We start from the raw sequence: 15,146 nt of genomic DNA, 5'->3' as shown, positions 1-15,146 counted from the left end.
AATACATAAATATGGGAATAATGGGCCAAAATTGTAAAGAAGGGAAGAAGGCTTCAGGGTAAGGAAACATTTCCTAACAATTTAATGTCAATCAAAAATGGAACTGTTGGCATTCCACAGGCTGTTCTTCCTCATTTAGATGTCTTTAAGCAAAGCCTGGACCATATGTCCTATAAATAGGACTCCTTTTTTTCAGGTACAGATTAGACAAAGGTGGCCATTGAGGTCCTTTTCAGTTTTCAATCTCTGAAGAAGGACATGTAGCCCAGATCTGCTAGATGGGTGAAGCCCTCGCCGTCCCCTCCTTCCCTAACCCCAAGCTCCTGGCTGGCCGGCAGGTTTGTGCAACGCCGGGAGCAGAGGGTCCCTAGGCAGGCTGCAAAGTTTCTCCTGAGTTTTGTGTTAGTCTTATTCCAAATCACCCGGGCAATCGCCAATTTTGCTGCCAACCCGGACCTTTATTTTGATGGAATCTGCAATACATGCAGGTTGCTAGGTTACGGTGCACGTCAACTTGGGCCGATGGTGGGAGAGAAGAAAATGAAGGCGAAATTGCGCTGCGAGGAAAGCAGCATGCCGGCTGGGGTCCCCCTGTGGCCCCGGCTTCCTCGCCAAGGGCCACCTCGTGCTCGGGGCCGGCCCCCGCGCGCTAGCCGGGAGTCAGGGCTGGGGCCGGGGCGGGGGGGGGGGGCTCCGGCGCGGTCCCCGGGAGGAGCAGGGGCGCAGGCTTCCAACTTCGGCCAGACGCGGCGGGCGTGGCCCGAGGCTCCTCCCTCCCTGCGCAGCAAAAAAAAAAAAGCTCGGGGCGTGGCCTGTCGGTCTCAGGCACGGAGGCGGGGGGAGGGGCGGGTGCGTGCCGAACGCCCTCCCAGCCCGCCCCTTCGCCGCAGTCCCCGCCCCCCGCACGTCGCCTCCTCGGGGGGGAGGAGCCGCTCCGGCGAGGGCCCCGCCCCGGCTCTGAATATTGATAAGGCGAGCGTCGGCGTAGCCCTCCTTCCATTGAATGAGGCTGTGTCGCGTGGCCCGGCGTCGGCGTGACGGTTGGACGCGGGTGCGGCACTGCGGGTCCCGATTGCTGCAGCCGCTTGTCAGTGTGATGAAGATTGGCACCCAGGTAAGCTGTCACTCAACCGCTCCGCCGCCGCCGCCGCCGCCGCCGCCGCTCTCCGCCGTCCCTATCAATCACACCGGCCTCCCTGCCGCCGCCCCACTGCTGCCGCCCAGGTCGCTCGTGGGGAGAGGAGACGCCGCACAAGCCGCGCCCAAGGGCACGGAGCGGGGCCGGGCGAGGGGGGCGCGCTCGGATGCAGGAGGGGCCGCGGCGGCGGGGGAGGAGAGGAGGCCGCGGCCCGGAGAGGGCTTAGGCGCTGTGGGCTTGAGTCCGTGAGCCGATGGAGGAGGAAATTTCTGGAAGGAGCCGCGGCGCCGGGCCCCGCCGCGAGGCGCGCGCTCCCAAACCGTCCCTTGTGGAGCGCGGCGCGCGCTCCTGCAGGGGCGGGGACACGGGGGAGGGGACGGGGGCGCGCCGCGCCGCGCCGCGCCTGTGGAGCCGGCGGGAGGCCGGCCGCGGGCGAGGGGCGCCGGCCCGCGCGGGCCGGGCGAGGGGCTTCTCCGCTCGCAGGGTCGGGGGCCGCGGGCGGGCCGCGTGATGGTGGAGGGCGGAGCGGAAGATGGCGGCGGCGGCGGCTCGCGGGCTGGGGGCGGCCGGGGCCGGGCCCCCGGGGCGGCCCGCGCGGAGCCGCTGCAGGCCGGCGGCTTTCACGCGCCCCGCGAGGCCGGGGAGGCGGCGGCGGCCCGGCCTTTTCGGGGCATTGGGTGCAGCTCGCAAACGGCCGGCCCGGCCCCGGCCCCGGCCCGGCCCCTCCACCGAGCGCTGACGCGTGTGGCCCACGGCGGGCCGCGGCCCAAAGCCCGCGGAGCTTGCGGCGAGCGTCCCCACGGCCGCCCGTGGCTGCTAGCGCGCCTTCCCGGCCGCGGCGGTCAGCCGCTCACCGCCCCAGAGCGCCGCTGCGCTGGACGGGTGTCCGGCTCCTCGGAAAGCCTCGTCCCGCCGCTGAGCCCTTTCAGTATCCGGCTTCTAACGCATCCATGCGATACAAACTTACTTTTTTTCCTCTTTTTTTCTTTGCAAGGCAGTGGGGTTAAGCGGCTTGCCCACTAGGTCATTATTAAGTGTCTTAGGCCACACTGGACGGGTGTCCAGCTCCTGGAAAAGCCTCGTCCCGCCTCTGAATCCTTTCAGTATCTGGCTTCTAATGCATCCATGCAATACAAACTACTCTTTTTCTTTTTCTTTTGCAAGGCAGTGGGGTTAAGCGGCTTGCCCACTAGGCCATTATTAAGTGTCTGAGGCCACACTGGACGGGTGTCCAGCTCCTGGAAAAGCCTCGTCCCGCCGCTGAATCCTTTCAGTATCTGGCTTCTAACGCATCCATGCAATACAAACTACTCTTTTTCTTTTGCAAGGCAGTGGGGTTAAGCGGCTTGCCCACTAGGCCATTATTAAGTGTCTTAGGCCACACTGGACGGGTGTCCAGCTCCTCGAAAAGCCTCATCCCGCGTGTGAATCCTTTCAGTATCTGACTTCTAATGCATCCATGCAATACAAACTTACTTTTTTTCTCTTTTTTTCTTTGCAAGGCAGTGGGGTTAAGCGGCTTGCCCACTAGGTCATTATTAAGTGCCTGAGGCTACACTGGACAGATGTCCAGCTCCTGGAAAAGTCTCATCCCGCCTCTGAATCCTTTTAGTATCTGACTTCCTAAGGCATCCATGCAATACAAACTACTTTTTTTTCTTTTTTTTTCTTTTGCAAGGCAGTGGGGTTAAGTGGCTTGCCCACTAGGTCATTATTAAGTGTCTGAGGCCGGATTTGAACCCAGGGACTCAAACCCAGGGCCGGGGCCACCCCCTAGAAACTACCTTTAAAAAGCCAACGATCTATTTTGTGGGGTAGGGGGAATAAGTTTTTATGGATACATTTTCTTTTAAAATTTGACTGTATCCTTCCTCTACCAGAGTCTTCTCTTGCAACATAAGGATGGGAGCGGGATCCAGGATTATCTCTCTCTGCCGCTGCAAGTTGGCATCTTTTCAGCAACTTAATGTTGAGTTAAGTGACTGTAATGAAAAAGAAGAAAGTACTCCTTTTCCTGAGTTCAGATAGGCCCTCAGATAGTCGATACTTTGCTAGCTGTGTGATCCTGAGCAAGTCATTGATCCCAAATGGTTTCCACCAAAAAAGCTAGAAGGATAAAAATAAAAAGCTTCTGAGAAGTCTAGAAGTTGCTTGAAAAAAACACTGGCAATCAACTGATTATTGGTAACTTTGAAGAGTAAAATTTCCATAGTCTTTGGGATAGAGGAGGGGTAGGAAATGGAGAAAAGGGGTGACTGATGGTAAAAAAAGAAAAATTGAGGAAAAGAAGAGGTTTTCTTTAAAAGATATGGGATAGTTATGAGCATATTACAGGAAATTGAAGGAGCTAGACTATTTCCCTTTTCCTCTCAAAAAAACAGCTCGATGATTTATGCAAGTAACAGCAGAACCTTCTCAATGATTTTGGAAAAGGGCGAACCCCTCTGTAACAAAGAAAAAGAAAAATTGACTGTGTCTGATTAAATAGACTTCATTCTTACTATCTACCATTTTTCAGAAAGGCAGTTAACCATCAATAGGCTCTGCATTATAAAAAAAATTGGTGTGATATGTTTTCCATCAAGTAGGTAGTTTGATTTTTTTTATTCTTAACCATCAAATCAAAAGAACAAGAAAAAAAGAGGATTATACATGAAACTGACTTAAACACAGCTTGCTTTTTCTTTTAATTACACAATAAATTGAACATGTAACTTTTCCAAGCTGTTTTCCTTGGCTGTGATTTATTCTGGCCTTCCTTCTGTTCTCAGTACATTAAAAAAAGTTTCAAGAATTCTCTTTTTTTGGAGGGAGGAGGGGTAGGAAGGGGAGACAACTCCTACAACTCCCCTTACAGGGGACAGAAGGCCAGAATAAATCACAGCAAATATGTGTGATCCAGCAAAATAAGTTCTCACATTGAATTGCATTCTTTCCCCTTGAAACTATTGCTTTCTGTTTGGAAGTGAGTAGCCTACTTCATTATCTCCTGTCAGGAGAAATGGTTGATCATTGCATTGATCAGAGACCTTAAGTCTTTCAAATGTGTGTTTCTACAAATTGTCAAGAAAAATGTACCAGTAAATTCATTAAACCAGTAAAATGATCTTGTGATAGGAACATTGATTTTGGAAGAAGGAATGCAATTTCAGTTCTAGGGTCTATTTTTTCCTCAAGCATTTAAGTATTGTTTTTTAAGATTTTATTTATTTTGAGTTTTACAATTTTTTCCCCAATCTCACTCCCCCCCACAGAAGGCAATTTATCCGTCTTTGCATTGTTTCCATGTTGTACATTGATCCAAATTGAGTGTGATGAGAGAAATCACATACCCAAAGAAGAAGAAACAAAGTACAAGAGATAACAAGATCAGACAATAAGATAGCAGTTTTTTTTTCTAAATTAAATGGAATACTCCTTGAACTTTGTTCGAACTCCAGAGTTCTTTATCTAAACACAGGCAGCATTTTTCATTGCAGACAGCACCAAACTGTCCCTGATTATTGCACTGATGAAATAAGCATATCCATCAAGGTTGCTCATCACCTCCACGTTTTTCTGGTTCTGCTCATCTCGTTCAGCATCAATTAATGTAAATCCCTCCAGGCTTCCCTGAATTCCCATGCCTCCTGGTTTCCCCATAGAACAATAGTGTTCCATGGCACACATATACCACAGTTTGCTAAGCCATTCCCTAATTGAAGGACATTTACTTGATTTCCAATTCTTTGCCACCACAAACAGGACTGCTATGAATATTTTTGTACAAGTGATGTTTTTAACCCTTTTTCACCATCTCTTCAGGGTACAGACTCAGTAGTGGTATTGCTGGATCAAAAGGTATGCACATTTTTGTTGCCCTTTGGGCATAGTTCCAAATTGCTCTCCAGAAAGGTTGGATGAAGTCACAGTTCCACCAACAATGTCCCAGATTTCCCACAACCCTTCCAACAATGATCGTTGTCCTTTCTGGTCATATTGGCCAGTCTGAGAGGTGTGAGGTGGTACCTGAGAGTTTAATGTGCATTTCTTTAATAAGTAATGATTTAGAGCAATTTTTCATAAGACTGGATTGCTTTGATCTCATCTGTAAATTGCCTTTGCTTGGCCTTTGACCATTTGTCAACTGGGGAATGGCTTTTTATTTTAAAGAAAATATGACTGTTCTCTGTATATTTTAGAAATGAGTCCTTTGTCAAAAATATTAGTTGTAAAGATTGTTTCCCAATTTACTACATTTCTTTTGATCTTGGTTGCAGTGGTTTTATCTCTGCAAAAGCTTGTTAATTTAATGTAATTGAAATCATCTAGTCTGTTTTTGATGATGTTCTCTTCTCTTCCTTAGTCATAAACTGCTCTCCTTTCCATAGATCTGACAGGTAAACTAAACTAGTCCTTGATCTAATTTGCTTATAGTATTGTTTTTTATGTCTAAATCCTGTAACCATTTGGATCTTATCTTGGAATAGGGTGTGAGGTGTTGGTCTAATCTAAGTTTCTTCCATACTCACTTGAATTGTCTCTCAAAGAGAGAGTTTTTATCCCAATAGCTGGACTCTTTGGGTTTATCAAACAGCAGATTACTATAATCATTTCCTGCTAATGCACCTGGTCTATTCCACTGGTCCACCACTCTATTTCTTAGCCAATACCGGACAATTTTGATGACTGATGCTTTATAATATAATTTTAGATTGAGTAGGGCTAAGCCCCCTTCTTTTGCACTTTTTTTTTTCATTAAATCCCTGGAAATTCTTGACTTTTTATTTCTCCATATGAATTTACTTACCACTTTTTCTAACTCATTGAAGTAATTTTTTGGAATTTTGGTTGATAGGGCACTAAACAGGTAGTTTTGGTAGAGTTGTCATTTTTATTATATTAGCTCTACCTATCCATGAGCAGTTGATGTTTGTCCAGTTATTTAAATCTGATTTAATTTGTATGAGAAGTGTTTTATAATTGTTTTCAAAAAGCTTCTGAGTCTGCCTTGGCAAATAGATTCCCAGGTATTTTATGTTGTCTGAGGTCACTTTGAATGGGATTTCTCTTTCTAGCTTTTCCTGCTGTATCTTGCTAGTCATATTTAGAAAAGTTGAGGATTTGTGAGGGTTTATTTTATATGCTGCAACTTAAGCATTTAAGTATTTAAAATGCCAGGAACTGTATTCAGCTTGAGGAGTTCAAAGACAGAATTCCTAAAGCACCTGTTTTCAATAAGTTAGATTTTCTTTTTTTCTTCAATTTATTTTCCAATTATATGTAAAATGGTTTTCAGCATTCATTTTTTTTTTTTTTTTTTTTTTTTTAGTTTTTGCAAGGCAGTGGGGTTAAGTGGCTTGCCCAAAGCCACACAGCTTAGGTAATTATTAAGTGTCTGAGACTGGATTTGAACTCAGGTCCTCCTGACTCCAGGGCCAGTGCTCTATCCATTGTGCCACCTAGCTGCCATTCAGCATTCATTTTCATAAAGTTTTCTTTCCCCCTTCATTTTTAGTATTCATTTTCATAAATTTTTCTCCCTGACCCTTCCCCAAGACAACAAGCAATCTTGTTAAATATAGCTCCATATTAGGTTGTGAAAGAAGAACAGAACAAAAAGGGAAAAACAATGAGAAAAAGCAAACATTTTTAAAAGTGAAAATAGGATGCTTTGATCTGCATTCAGACTCAAGAGTTCTTTCTCTGGATGTGAATGGCATTTTCCATCATAAATCTTTTAGACTCATCTTTGATTATTGTATTGCTGAGAAGAGATACCTGTTAAAATTGACCATCACATGTGTTGCTGCATACAGTGTTTTCCTGGTTCTGCTCTCCTCACTTGGTGTCAGTTCATTTAATTGTTTCCAGGTTTTTCTGAAATCTGCCTGCTCATTCTTTCTTTTTTTTTCCTATCTCATTTATTTATTTATTTACTTTTATTTTTATTAAAGATATTATTTGAGTTTTACAGTTTTCCTCCAATCTTGCTTCCCTCCCCCCACCCCCACCCCACAGATAGCACTCTGTCAGTCTTTACTTTGTTTCCATGTTGTACCTCGATCCAAATTGGGTGTGATGAGAGAGAAATCATATCCTTAAAGAGAACAGAATTCTCAGAGGTAACCAGATCAAACCATAAGACATCTGGGTTGGTTTTTTTTTTTTCCGAATTAAAGGGAATAGTCCTTGTACTTTGTTCAAACTCCACAGCTCCTTATCTGGATACAGATGGTACTCTCCTTTGCATACAGCCAAAAATTGTTCCCAATTGTTGCGCTGATGGAATGAGCAAGTCCTTCAAGGTTGAGCATCACTCCCATGTTGCTGTTAGGGTGTACAGTGTTTTTCTGGTTCTGCTCATCTCACTCAGCATCAGTTCATGTAAATCCCTCCAGGTTTCCCTGAAATCCCGTCCCTCCTGGTTTCTAATAGAACAATAGTGTTCCATGACATACATATACCACAGTTTGCTAAACCATTCCCCAATTGAAGGACATTTACTGGATTTCCAATTCTTTGCCACCACAAACAGGCTGCTATAAATATTTTTGTACAAGTAATGTTTTTACCCTTTTTCCTCATCTCTTCAGGGTGTAGACCCAGTAGTGGTATTGCTGGGTCAAAGGGTATGCACATTTTTGTTGCCCTTTGGGCATAGTTCCAAATAGCTCTCCAAAAGGTTTGGATGAGTTCACAGCTCCACCAACAGTGTAATAGTGTCCCAGATTTCCCACATCCCTTCCAACAATGATCATTATCCTTCCTGGTCATACTGGCCAATCTGAGAGGTGTGAGGTGGTACCTCAGGGAAGCTTTAATTTGCATTTCTCTAATAATTATTGATTTAGCTGCTCATCCTTTCTTAAGAGAACAATAATATTCCATTCCATTACTATACCACATGTTCAGCCATTCCCCAATTGATGGGCATTCCTTCAATATCCAATTATTTGCCAACACAAAAAGAATGCTTTAAATATTTTTGTACATGTATTTATGGTCTCCATGGAATATAGACCTAGAAGTGAAGTTGCTGACCCAAAGGACACACACAGTTATATAGTGCTTTGGGATAGTTCCCAAATGCTCTCCAGAAGGGTTGGATCAGTTCACAACTCCTTCAGTAGTGCATTAGTGTCCCAGTTTTCCCACATTCTGCCAATATTTTTTATTTCTCTTTTCTGTCATATTTGCCAGTCTGATAGGTGTGAGGTGATACCTCAAGAGTTGTTTTAATTTGCTTTTCTCTAAAAGCGATTTAGAGCTATTTTTTCATATGACCAGAGATTGCTTTAATTTCTTTATTTAAAAACTGACCATTTATCAATTGGAGAATGACTTGTATTTTTATAAATTTGATTCACTTCTCTATATATGTTAGAAGTTAGCCTTTTTATCAGAAACACTGGCTGTAAAAAAATTATTTCCAGCTTTCCACTTTGCTTCCAGTTTTGATTGTATTGATTTTGTTTATGAGAAAACTTAACTGTAAACGGAATTTTCCATTTTGCATATGTAATATTTGGTCATAAATTCTTCTCTCCATAGATCTGACAGGTAAAAGATTCCTTGCTCTTATAATTGGCTTATGGGATGACCTTTCTGTCTAAATCAGGAACCTATTTTATCTTCTCTTGGTATAGGCTGTGAGATATTGGTCTATGCCTAGTTTATGCCATGCTATTTTCCAGTTTTCCCAGCAGTTTTTGTCAACTAGTAAATTTTTATCCCAGGAAACAGGAGTCTTTGGGTTTCTCAAACAATAGGTTATTATAGTTATTTACTGCTGTCTTGTGAATTTAATATTTTATTTTTACACATGTTATGAAAGCTTTTCAACATTCACCCATATATGTATATTTTTAAGTTGAAAAATTTCCTTCCACCTTTCCTTCTCCCCCACCCCCAGCAGCAGTCAGATGAATATCGTACATACACATTTGTGTTAAACATGTTTACAGATTAGTCATTTTTGGTATGAGGAATTAGGATTAAGGGAAAGAAATACAATAAGATTTTTTTTAAAAAAAAAGTTAATGTATTGGGGCAGCTATGTGGTACAGTGGATAGAGCACTGACCCTGGAGTCAGGAGGACCTTGAGTTCAAATTCAGCCTCAGACACTTAATAATTGCCTAGCTGTGTGACCTTGGGCAAGCCACTTAACCCCCATTGCCTTATACCGCCCCCCCAAAAAAAGGTGAATGTAGGGCTCATCAGATTTCTGAAGAATTTTTTGTTTGTTTTTCTTCTTCTGGAGTACCAAATAGTTTTAATAACTGTTTAGAAACTTAGATGTTCTTAGAATCAATTCTACTCACTTGGTATAAACCTTTCCCCCCATTTTCCTCCTTAAAGTGAAGATTAGAAGCAGTTAATAAGTGTATTTCAAACAGAAAATAATCTATGCTTTAAATAATGTACTCAAGTTTTAAGCCACCTGCTGTGTGGATTTAAATATTTTAGTGGGTAATGATCAGTTTCACTTTAAATATTTGCATAAATTAATACCTTTTTAAAAACTACAAATGCCAGAAAATTAGTATTATTTTTAATTTCTCCAGAGTCCAGAATTAGGCATCATTACTTTACTTAACCAGATGTCAATTAACTGTCATTCTCATCTCTTTGGACCCAAAGCAGATGCCCACAAAATCTGTGTAATAAAAATCAGACTGTTTCTTACAGAAAAGTCTCCTCCCTCCAGATTCTTAACTAGAAACTGTTTACTATTATTTTATACAGAATAATAATTATTATTTTACATAGAATTCTAATAAAGCAGAAACTGATTTTTCAGATGTGGCAGATTAGTTGAGGTCTAATATGCTTACTGCAACAAGAAGTGACTGCTGGCAGCTTGACAGATAAAAAAGGCAGAACAGAGAACATTAGAGGGCTGAATCTAGAATCTTCTCACATTTTTTGTCTGTGTGACCATGGGCAAATCTCTTAATTTCTTTGAGCCTTAGTTTCCTCACCTGTAAAATGAACTGGTTGGAGTGGTTGACCTTTAGTGTGTGTCTCTTTGCTCTTAATCTCTGATCCATGGCAACTGTGAAAATAAACAAAAGCTCAGCAGTTAGACTGGAGAAAGCCAGAGGGGCAACTGTATCTCCCAGATGGTGGTCACCTCATGATCATCTCCTAGCAGCTGTCAAGGAATTAGCCTTGCCCTCTTCTCTTCTTGGACAGTGCCCTGGTAGGGTAGAGAGGTCCAAATCCCCTCTCACTTGGACTGTTCTAGTAGTCTGTCAAAGTGTTCTTCCTAAAGTCACTTGACTATTCAGTGACTATTTCTCACTTTCCAAGATCAAATGTGAAATCCTCATCTGGCCGTCAAAAAAAGATCTTCATAATCCGTCTTCCCTACTTGACCTTTCAGTTTTCTTACACCTTATGGTCTATTAACATACTCTGTTTCCATTACACTTTTCTTCTTGTTCCTCCAATAAGACACCAATTCTGAATTTGGATATTTTTACTGTTTTCTGTGTCTCAGAATACTTTGCCACTTCATTCTCACCTCTTGCATTCCCTGTTTTCTTTCAAATTCTGATTAAAATGATAACTTTTACAGGAAGCCTTTTCTGAACTCTATTAATTCTCAGTGCCTTCCCTCTGGTTTATTCTTTTTGGATTTTGTTTTTGCAAGGCAATGGGGTTAAGTAGCTTGCTCAAGGCCACCCAGCTAGATAATTATTAAGTGTCTGAGGCCGAATTTGAACTCAGGTACTCCTGACTCCAGGGCCAGTGCTCTATCCACTGCACCACCTAGCTGCCCCCTGGTTTATTCTTTTTGTAGCTTACACAGTTGTTTGCATGTTGTCTCCATTAAATTGAACTCGTTATAGGCAGAGACTGCCTTAACTGTCTTAACACAATTCTCCTACATAGTTGTTTGTATGTTGTTCAATGTCTAATTTTCCATGACTCCCTATAGGATTTTCTTGCAAACATATTGGTGTTTATTTATTCATTCATTCATTTATTTATTTTAGGTTTTTTCAGGGCAGTGGGGTTAAGAGTGACTTGCCCAGGGCCACACAGCTAGGTAGTTATTAAGTGTCTGAGGCTGGATTTGAACTCAGGTCCTCCTGACTCCAGGGCCCAGTGTTCTGTCCACTGCACCACCTAGCCGCCCCTATATTGGTATTTATTAACTGTCATTTTTGATCCAAATAGCAACTCTCCAGGTGCCCCAGGAGCTACTTTGGGTAGTAGTGGGGATTAGTAGTATTAGAGACTCAAATCAGTTTTTCTGGGTTTTCTGTCCTCAGCAGGTAGATGTTGAAATGGATTTGTTATTGTTAACAACATTAACAACTGTGCCCTGCCTATCTTATGTACCTCTGTTGGGAGTCCTCTTATGGTAAACTTGCTAAGACCTGGTCCACCTAATGGGCTAGAGACATCTTCACTCTTGGTGTTGGTTATCCCTTGCTTTGAGAAGCTTGGTGGTACAGTAGATAGAGTGGTGGCTCTGGCATAAGAAAGACTGGGTTTGATTCTAGCTGTGTGACTTTGGACAAATCACTTAACCCTGTTTACTTCTCTTTACTTAGCTGTAAAATGATCTGGAAAGGCAATGATAGGTAAAGCATTACAATATTTTTTTTAGGAAGAGCCTAAATAGGGCAATGAAAAGTCAGTCATAACTGGAAAATGACTGTTCTCATTTGATTTACAGTACAGTACTTATTAATTTCTCTTGTCACATGTTACAGCCTGCCAATTTCTGCTGTGCCATTTGAGTGATCTTTAATTTCAGTTTTTTCAGAGACTAGCATTTCTGGACTCCCAGCTATACAACATTAGGAGAATACGGGGTTTTATTGCAGGAAGATGCTTGGTGACATTAAAAACTTTGTGTTTTTCTCAAGGCACTCCAGCCTCATTTTTCTCCTGTTTTAATTCTATACCCACTTTATTAACCATATGCAGTATCTGTCCAAGATAAATATATGGTGTCTGATCGTACTCTGCTAGAACTGTACTTTCCAGTCACCAATAATCCACTAACTGACCAAAGGTTTTTTTCAGTCAACCTTTTTGTTTATAATTTTGTTTTGATTTTTTTGACTATATATTTCCTATCGCAATGTCTTTTTTTTAAGTGAAGTAGTGTGTCTTAATTAATGAAATATGATCAGGTTGAAGAGTAAATAGATTGAAACTGTTGAAGTGTGGTGACAGTAAAGTAGATTAAAAAATAACAAAGTAGATCAAATGCAGAAGATATGATCTTTCTCTAAATTTTATATATATAATATATAAAACAAAATATATAATGTATTACTGATATATATTTATATATATATATATATATTATTGGCATTCACAAGTACTGATGAGACAAGTCTGCTATTTGTTTTGTACAAATGCTTTAGCTGCACATAGCTTGAAAAGTGATGTTGGCATTTTTAACACGTGCAAAATATATTGGCCCAATGAGAATTGTTCTTGAGAATATGAGATAATTTTAAATAACTATATATGTGACATCAAAATGTTACCTACATTGTATAAATTTGTTTACAAAATTTGCACTTAAGAATTTGGTCTTATAAGCAAGAATGCTTAATATATTTGTTTGTGACAGTACATCGAAACAAACATTTGAATCTGAAAATCTTATTGTCTTGGCTTTTGGTGAATTTATGACATATTAAAGCAAGAAAATAAAAATTTTGTTATTGTTTGTAACATTCACGTCAAAGTTTTCTGTAGTTTTGATTACATAGCAATCTTGATTAGTAAAGAAGTTAGGAGTAAAAATCTTATCAGCACATTTCTGAAAATTCTGGAGCAAAAAATCTCAACCACTGCTCAACCTATAATTATATTTCTAATGCACAGATTGATATTTTAAAGAATTTTCAAAAATAGCTTGTTTTGTGTAAAATCTTATATAAAATTGATTGTAATAGATTGATTTTACTCTAGTAGATTATTTTAAAAAAGGAGTGTGTGACAGTTTTTATTTTAAAAAAAATAAAGATAGGCATTGCTACATAAAATTTTTGAAACCATTTCTTCAGAGTGATTATAGATTTCATTTAAAAACATCTAACATTTTGGGGCGAAGACACAATGTAGCATAATGTCATCCAAATAGATATCCTATGGGATACCCCTCCTCAGTCTGAACTCTGCATTTGATCTTTTCCATTACAATGGAGAGTATACCTTTAAAGAGCATATTATAGCCTCTCTTTATGAATGATATCAGTGATCACAGGGCCATTGAAAAACTAATGTTAAATTTTTCAAAGAATCTTCAAATCTGAAATATGACTATTTCTATTTTGTTGATCTTAATCTACTTATTAGATTTTTAAAAATTAAAATATAGTGACATTTAGATTTAGTGAAGATAAACAAGAGTATTCAAAATTTTAGGTTTTTATTAACTTTCTTTTTTTTTTGGAATGGAGGAATCTTAGAGCTGTTTAATAATGAAAATTGATTTCTTAGTATCCTAGTGTTAGAAGATCTTTTAAGAGGTCATTAATCAAGTCATCTATTTCATTATACATGTAACATCTTTCAACCACCATGGGGTTGATCATTTTTTTTAATCATTTATTTATTTTGAATTATACAGATTTTCTACTAATTTTGCTTCCTTCACCCTACCCCCCCTCACAGAAGACAGTCTGTTAGTCTTTATATTATTTCCATGGTATGCATGATCGTTCTTTTCTTAAAGAGATAGAAATGACACATTTTGCCTTGATCACTCATTTATTTTTTAAATCTGTTTTTGTTACATTTCAAGTTCTAAACTGTTCAACTAAAGCATTTCTCTCACATGCACACATACATATGTGTGTTATGTCTATGTTTATACAAATATACATATATATGTAAAACCATACTATGCATACTTACATTTATCAGTTCATTGGATGCTCTCAGCGGAAAGCATCTTCCTTCATAGATCCTTACAACACTAGTGTTCAATCATATTTGTTCAGCCATTTCCCAGTTTGATGGGCATCTCTTCAATCTCCAGTTCTTGACCACAAAGAACTGCTGTAAATATTTTAGAACATAGAAACTCTTTTCCTTCCTCCCCCCGCCCCCCACTGCTGGATCAAAAAGTATACACTGTTTTATAACTCTTTGGGCATAATTCCATGTCGATCTCCAGAATGGGTTGGATCAATTCATAGTTCCACCAACAGTGTATAGAAAGTCCCTTAAATTTCATCTTACTGGCCATAGTGTTTTAGTCAGATGTTCTCTTATCCAGTGTATGCCACCAATTTTGTTATCCACAAGTTTGATAGGTATACTTTTTTATCTAAGTTATTGATAAATATTTTAATACAAGAGCTAAACAGATTTTAGGGGGATGCAAGAACTACACTTTTTCTACCTGTCTCCAGAGGGCAGAAATATTTAGTGTGATAAAATTACAGAGAAAAATTGATGCTTGAAATAAGAGGGGGGGGGATCCAAATAAGCAATCTAAGAGTTTTTGAAGAGACTGTTGTGGGAGAAGACTGAATGACCACTTGTTGGTGATGTTGAAGCTTTTTTGATCTAATATAGGTGGTTGTACTATATTCTTTGCATCAGTGACTTAAAGTTGTTCTTAGAATGTTTTGATTTTGATTTGAAATTCATCCTGGCTGTTGCAAGAAATTGTTATTAATTTGATTTAAAATTTTTTCTGGTGTAAATTGAAATAAAGATATCTGATTACACAATATTGTGTTGTATAGTATTTTGTGGCAAGATTTTTATCTCAAGTGTTATTTTAAGAACTAGATGAAAATGTGTTTAAAATTTTTTTTGTTAAAATCAGCATTCACTGACAGACACATTCAAGTACACAGATGAAAACTAAAGAAAAAGTTTTGTAAATGATGGAAAATACAACCATAAACTTATAGTTAAAAAAATCTATTATTAATACATTTCAAAGAATAAATGTATAGACTTTATTTGATCCTGTTTGTTTTTATGTGCCCTTCTGGATATCTGTCTTTTTAATCTGACTTTACCTGACTTTT

At 40.3% G+C, this 15,146-nt stretch overlaps 1 protein-coding gene across 9 annotated transcripts in view; it reads left to right on the top strand.

Moving 5' to 3' along the window:
* Nucleotides 1–983: 983 nt before the first annotated feature.
* PKNOX1 (PBX/knotted 1 homeobox 1) overlaps nucleotides 984–15,146 on the top strand; it is a 228,685-nt gene continuing 214,522 nt past the window's right edge. For 3 of the 9 annotated variants that reach the window (XM_074213900.1, XM_074213893.1, XM_074213892.1), the window contains exon 1: nucleotides 1,028–1,114. Coding sequence is in view for 3 of the 9 variants with exons in the window: in XM_074213902.1 (XP_074070003.1) it covers nucleotides 1,004–1,114 (111 nt within the window). In the remaining 6 variants the exon portion in view is untranslated. Of the gene's footprint in view, nucleotides 1,115–1,205; nucleotides 1,225–15,146 lie in introns of those variants that run through there. The other 6 variants (XM_074213902.1, XM_074213901.1, XM_074213891.1 and 3 more) reach the window with 6 other exon arrangements.

Source organism: Macrotis lagotis, chromosome 1 (assembly GCF_037893015.1).
Source record: "Macrotis lagotis isolate mMagLag1 chromosome 1, bilby.v1.9.chrom.fasta, whole genome shotgun sequence".
Lineage (NCBI taxonomy): Eukaryota > Metazoa > Chordata > Mammalia > Peramelemorphia > Peramelidae > Macrotis > Macrotis lagotis.
Note: the sequence above shows the minus strand (reverse complement) of the source record. Positions and strands in the feature narration are given on the sequence as shown.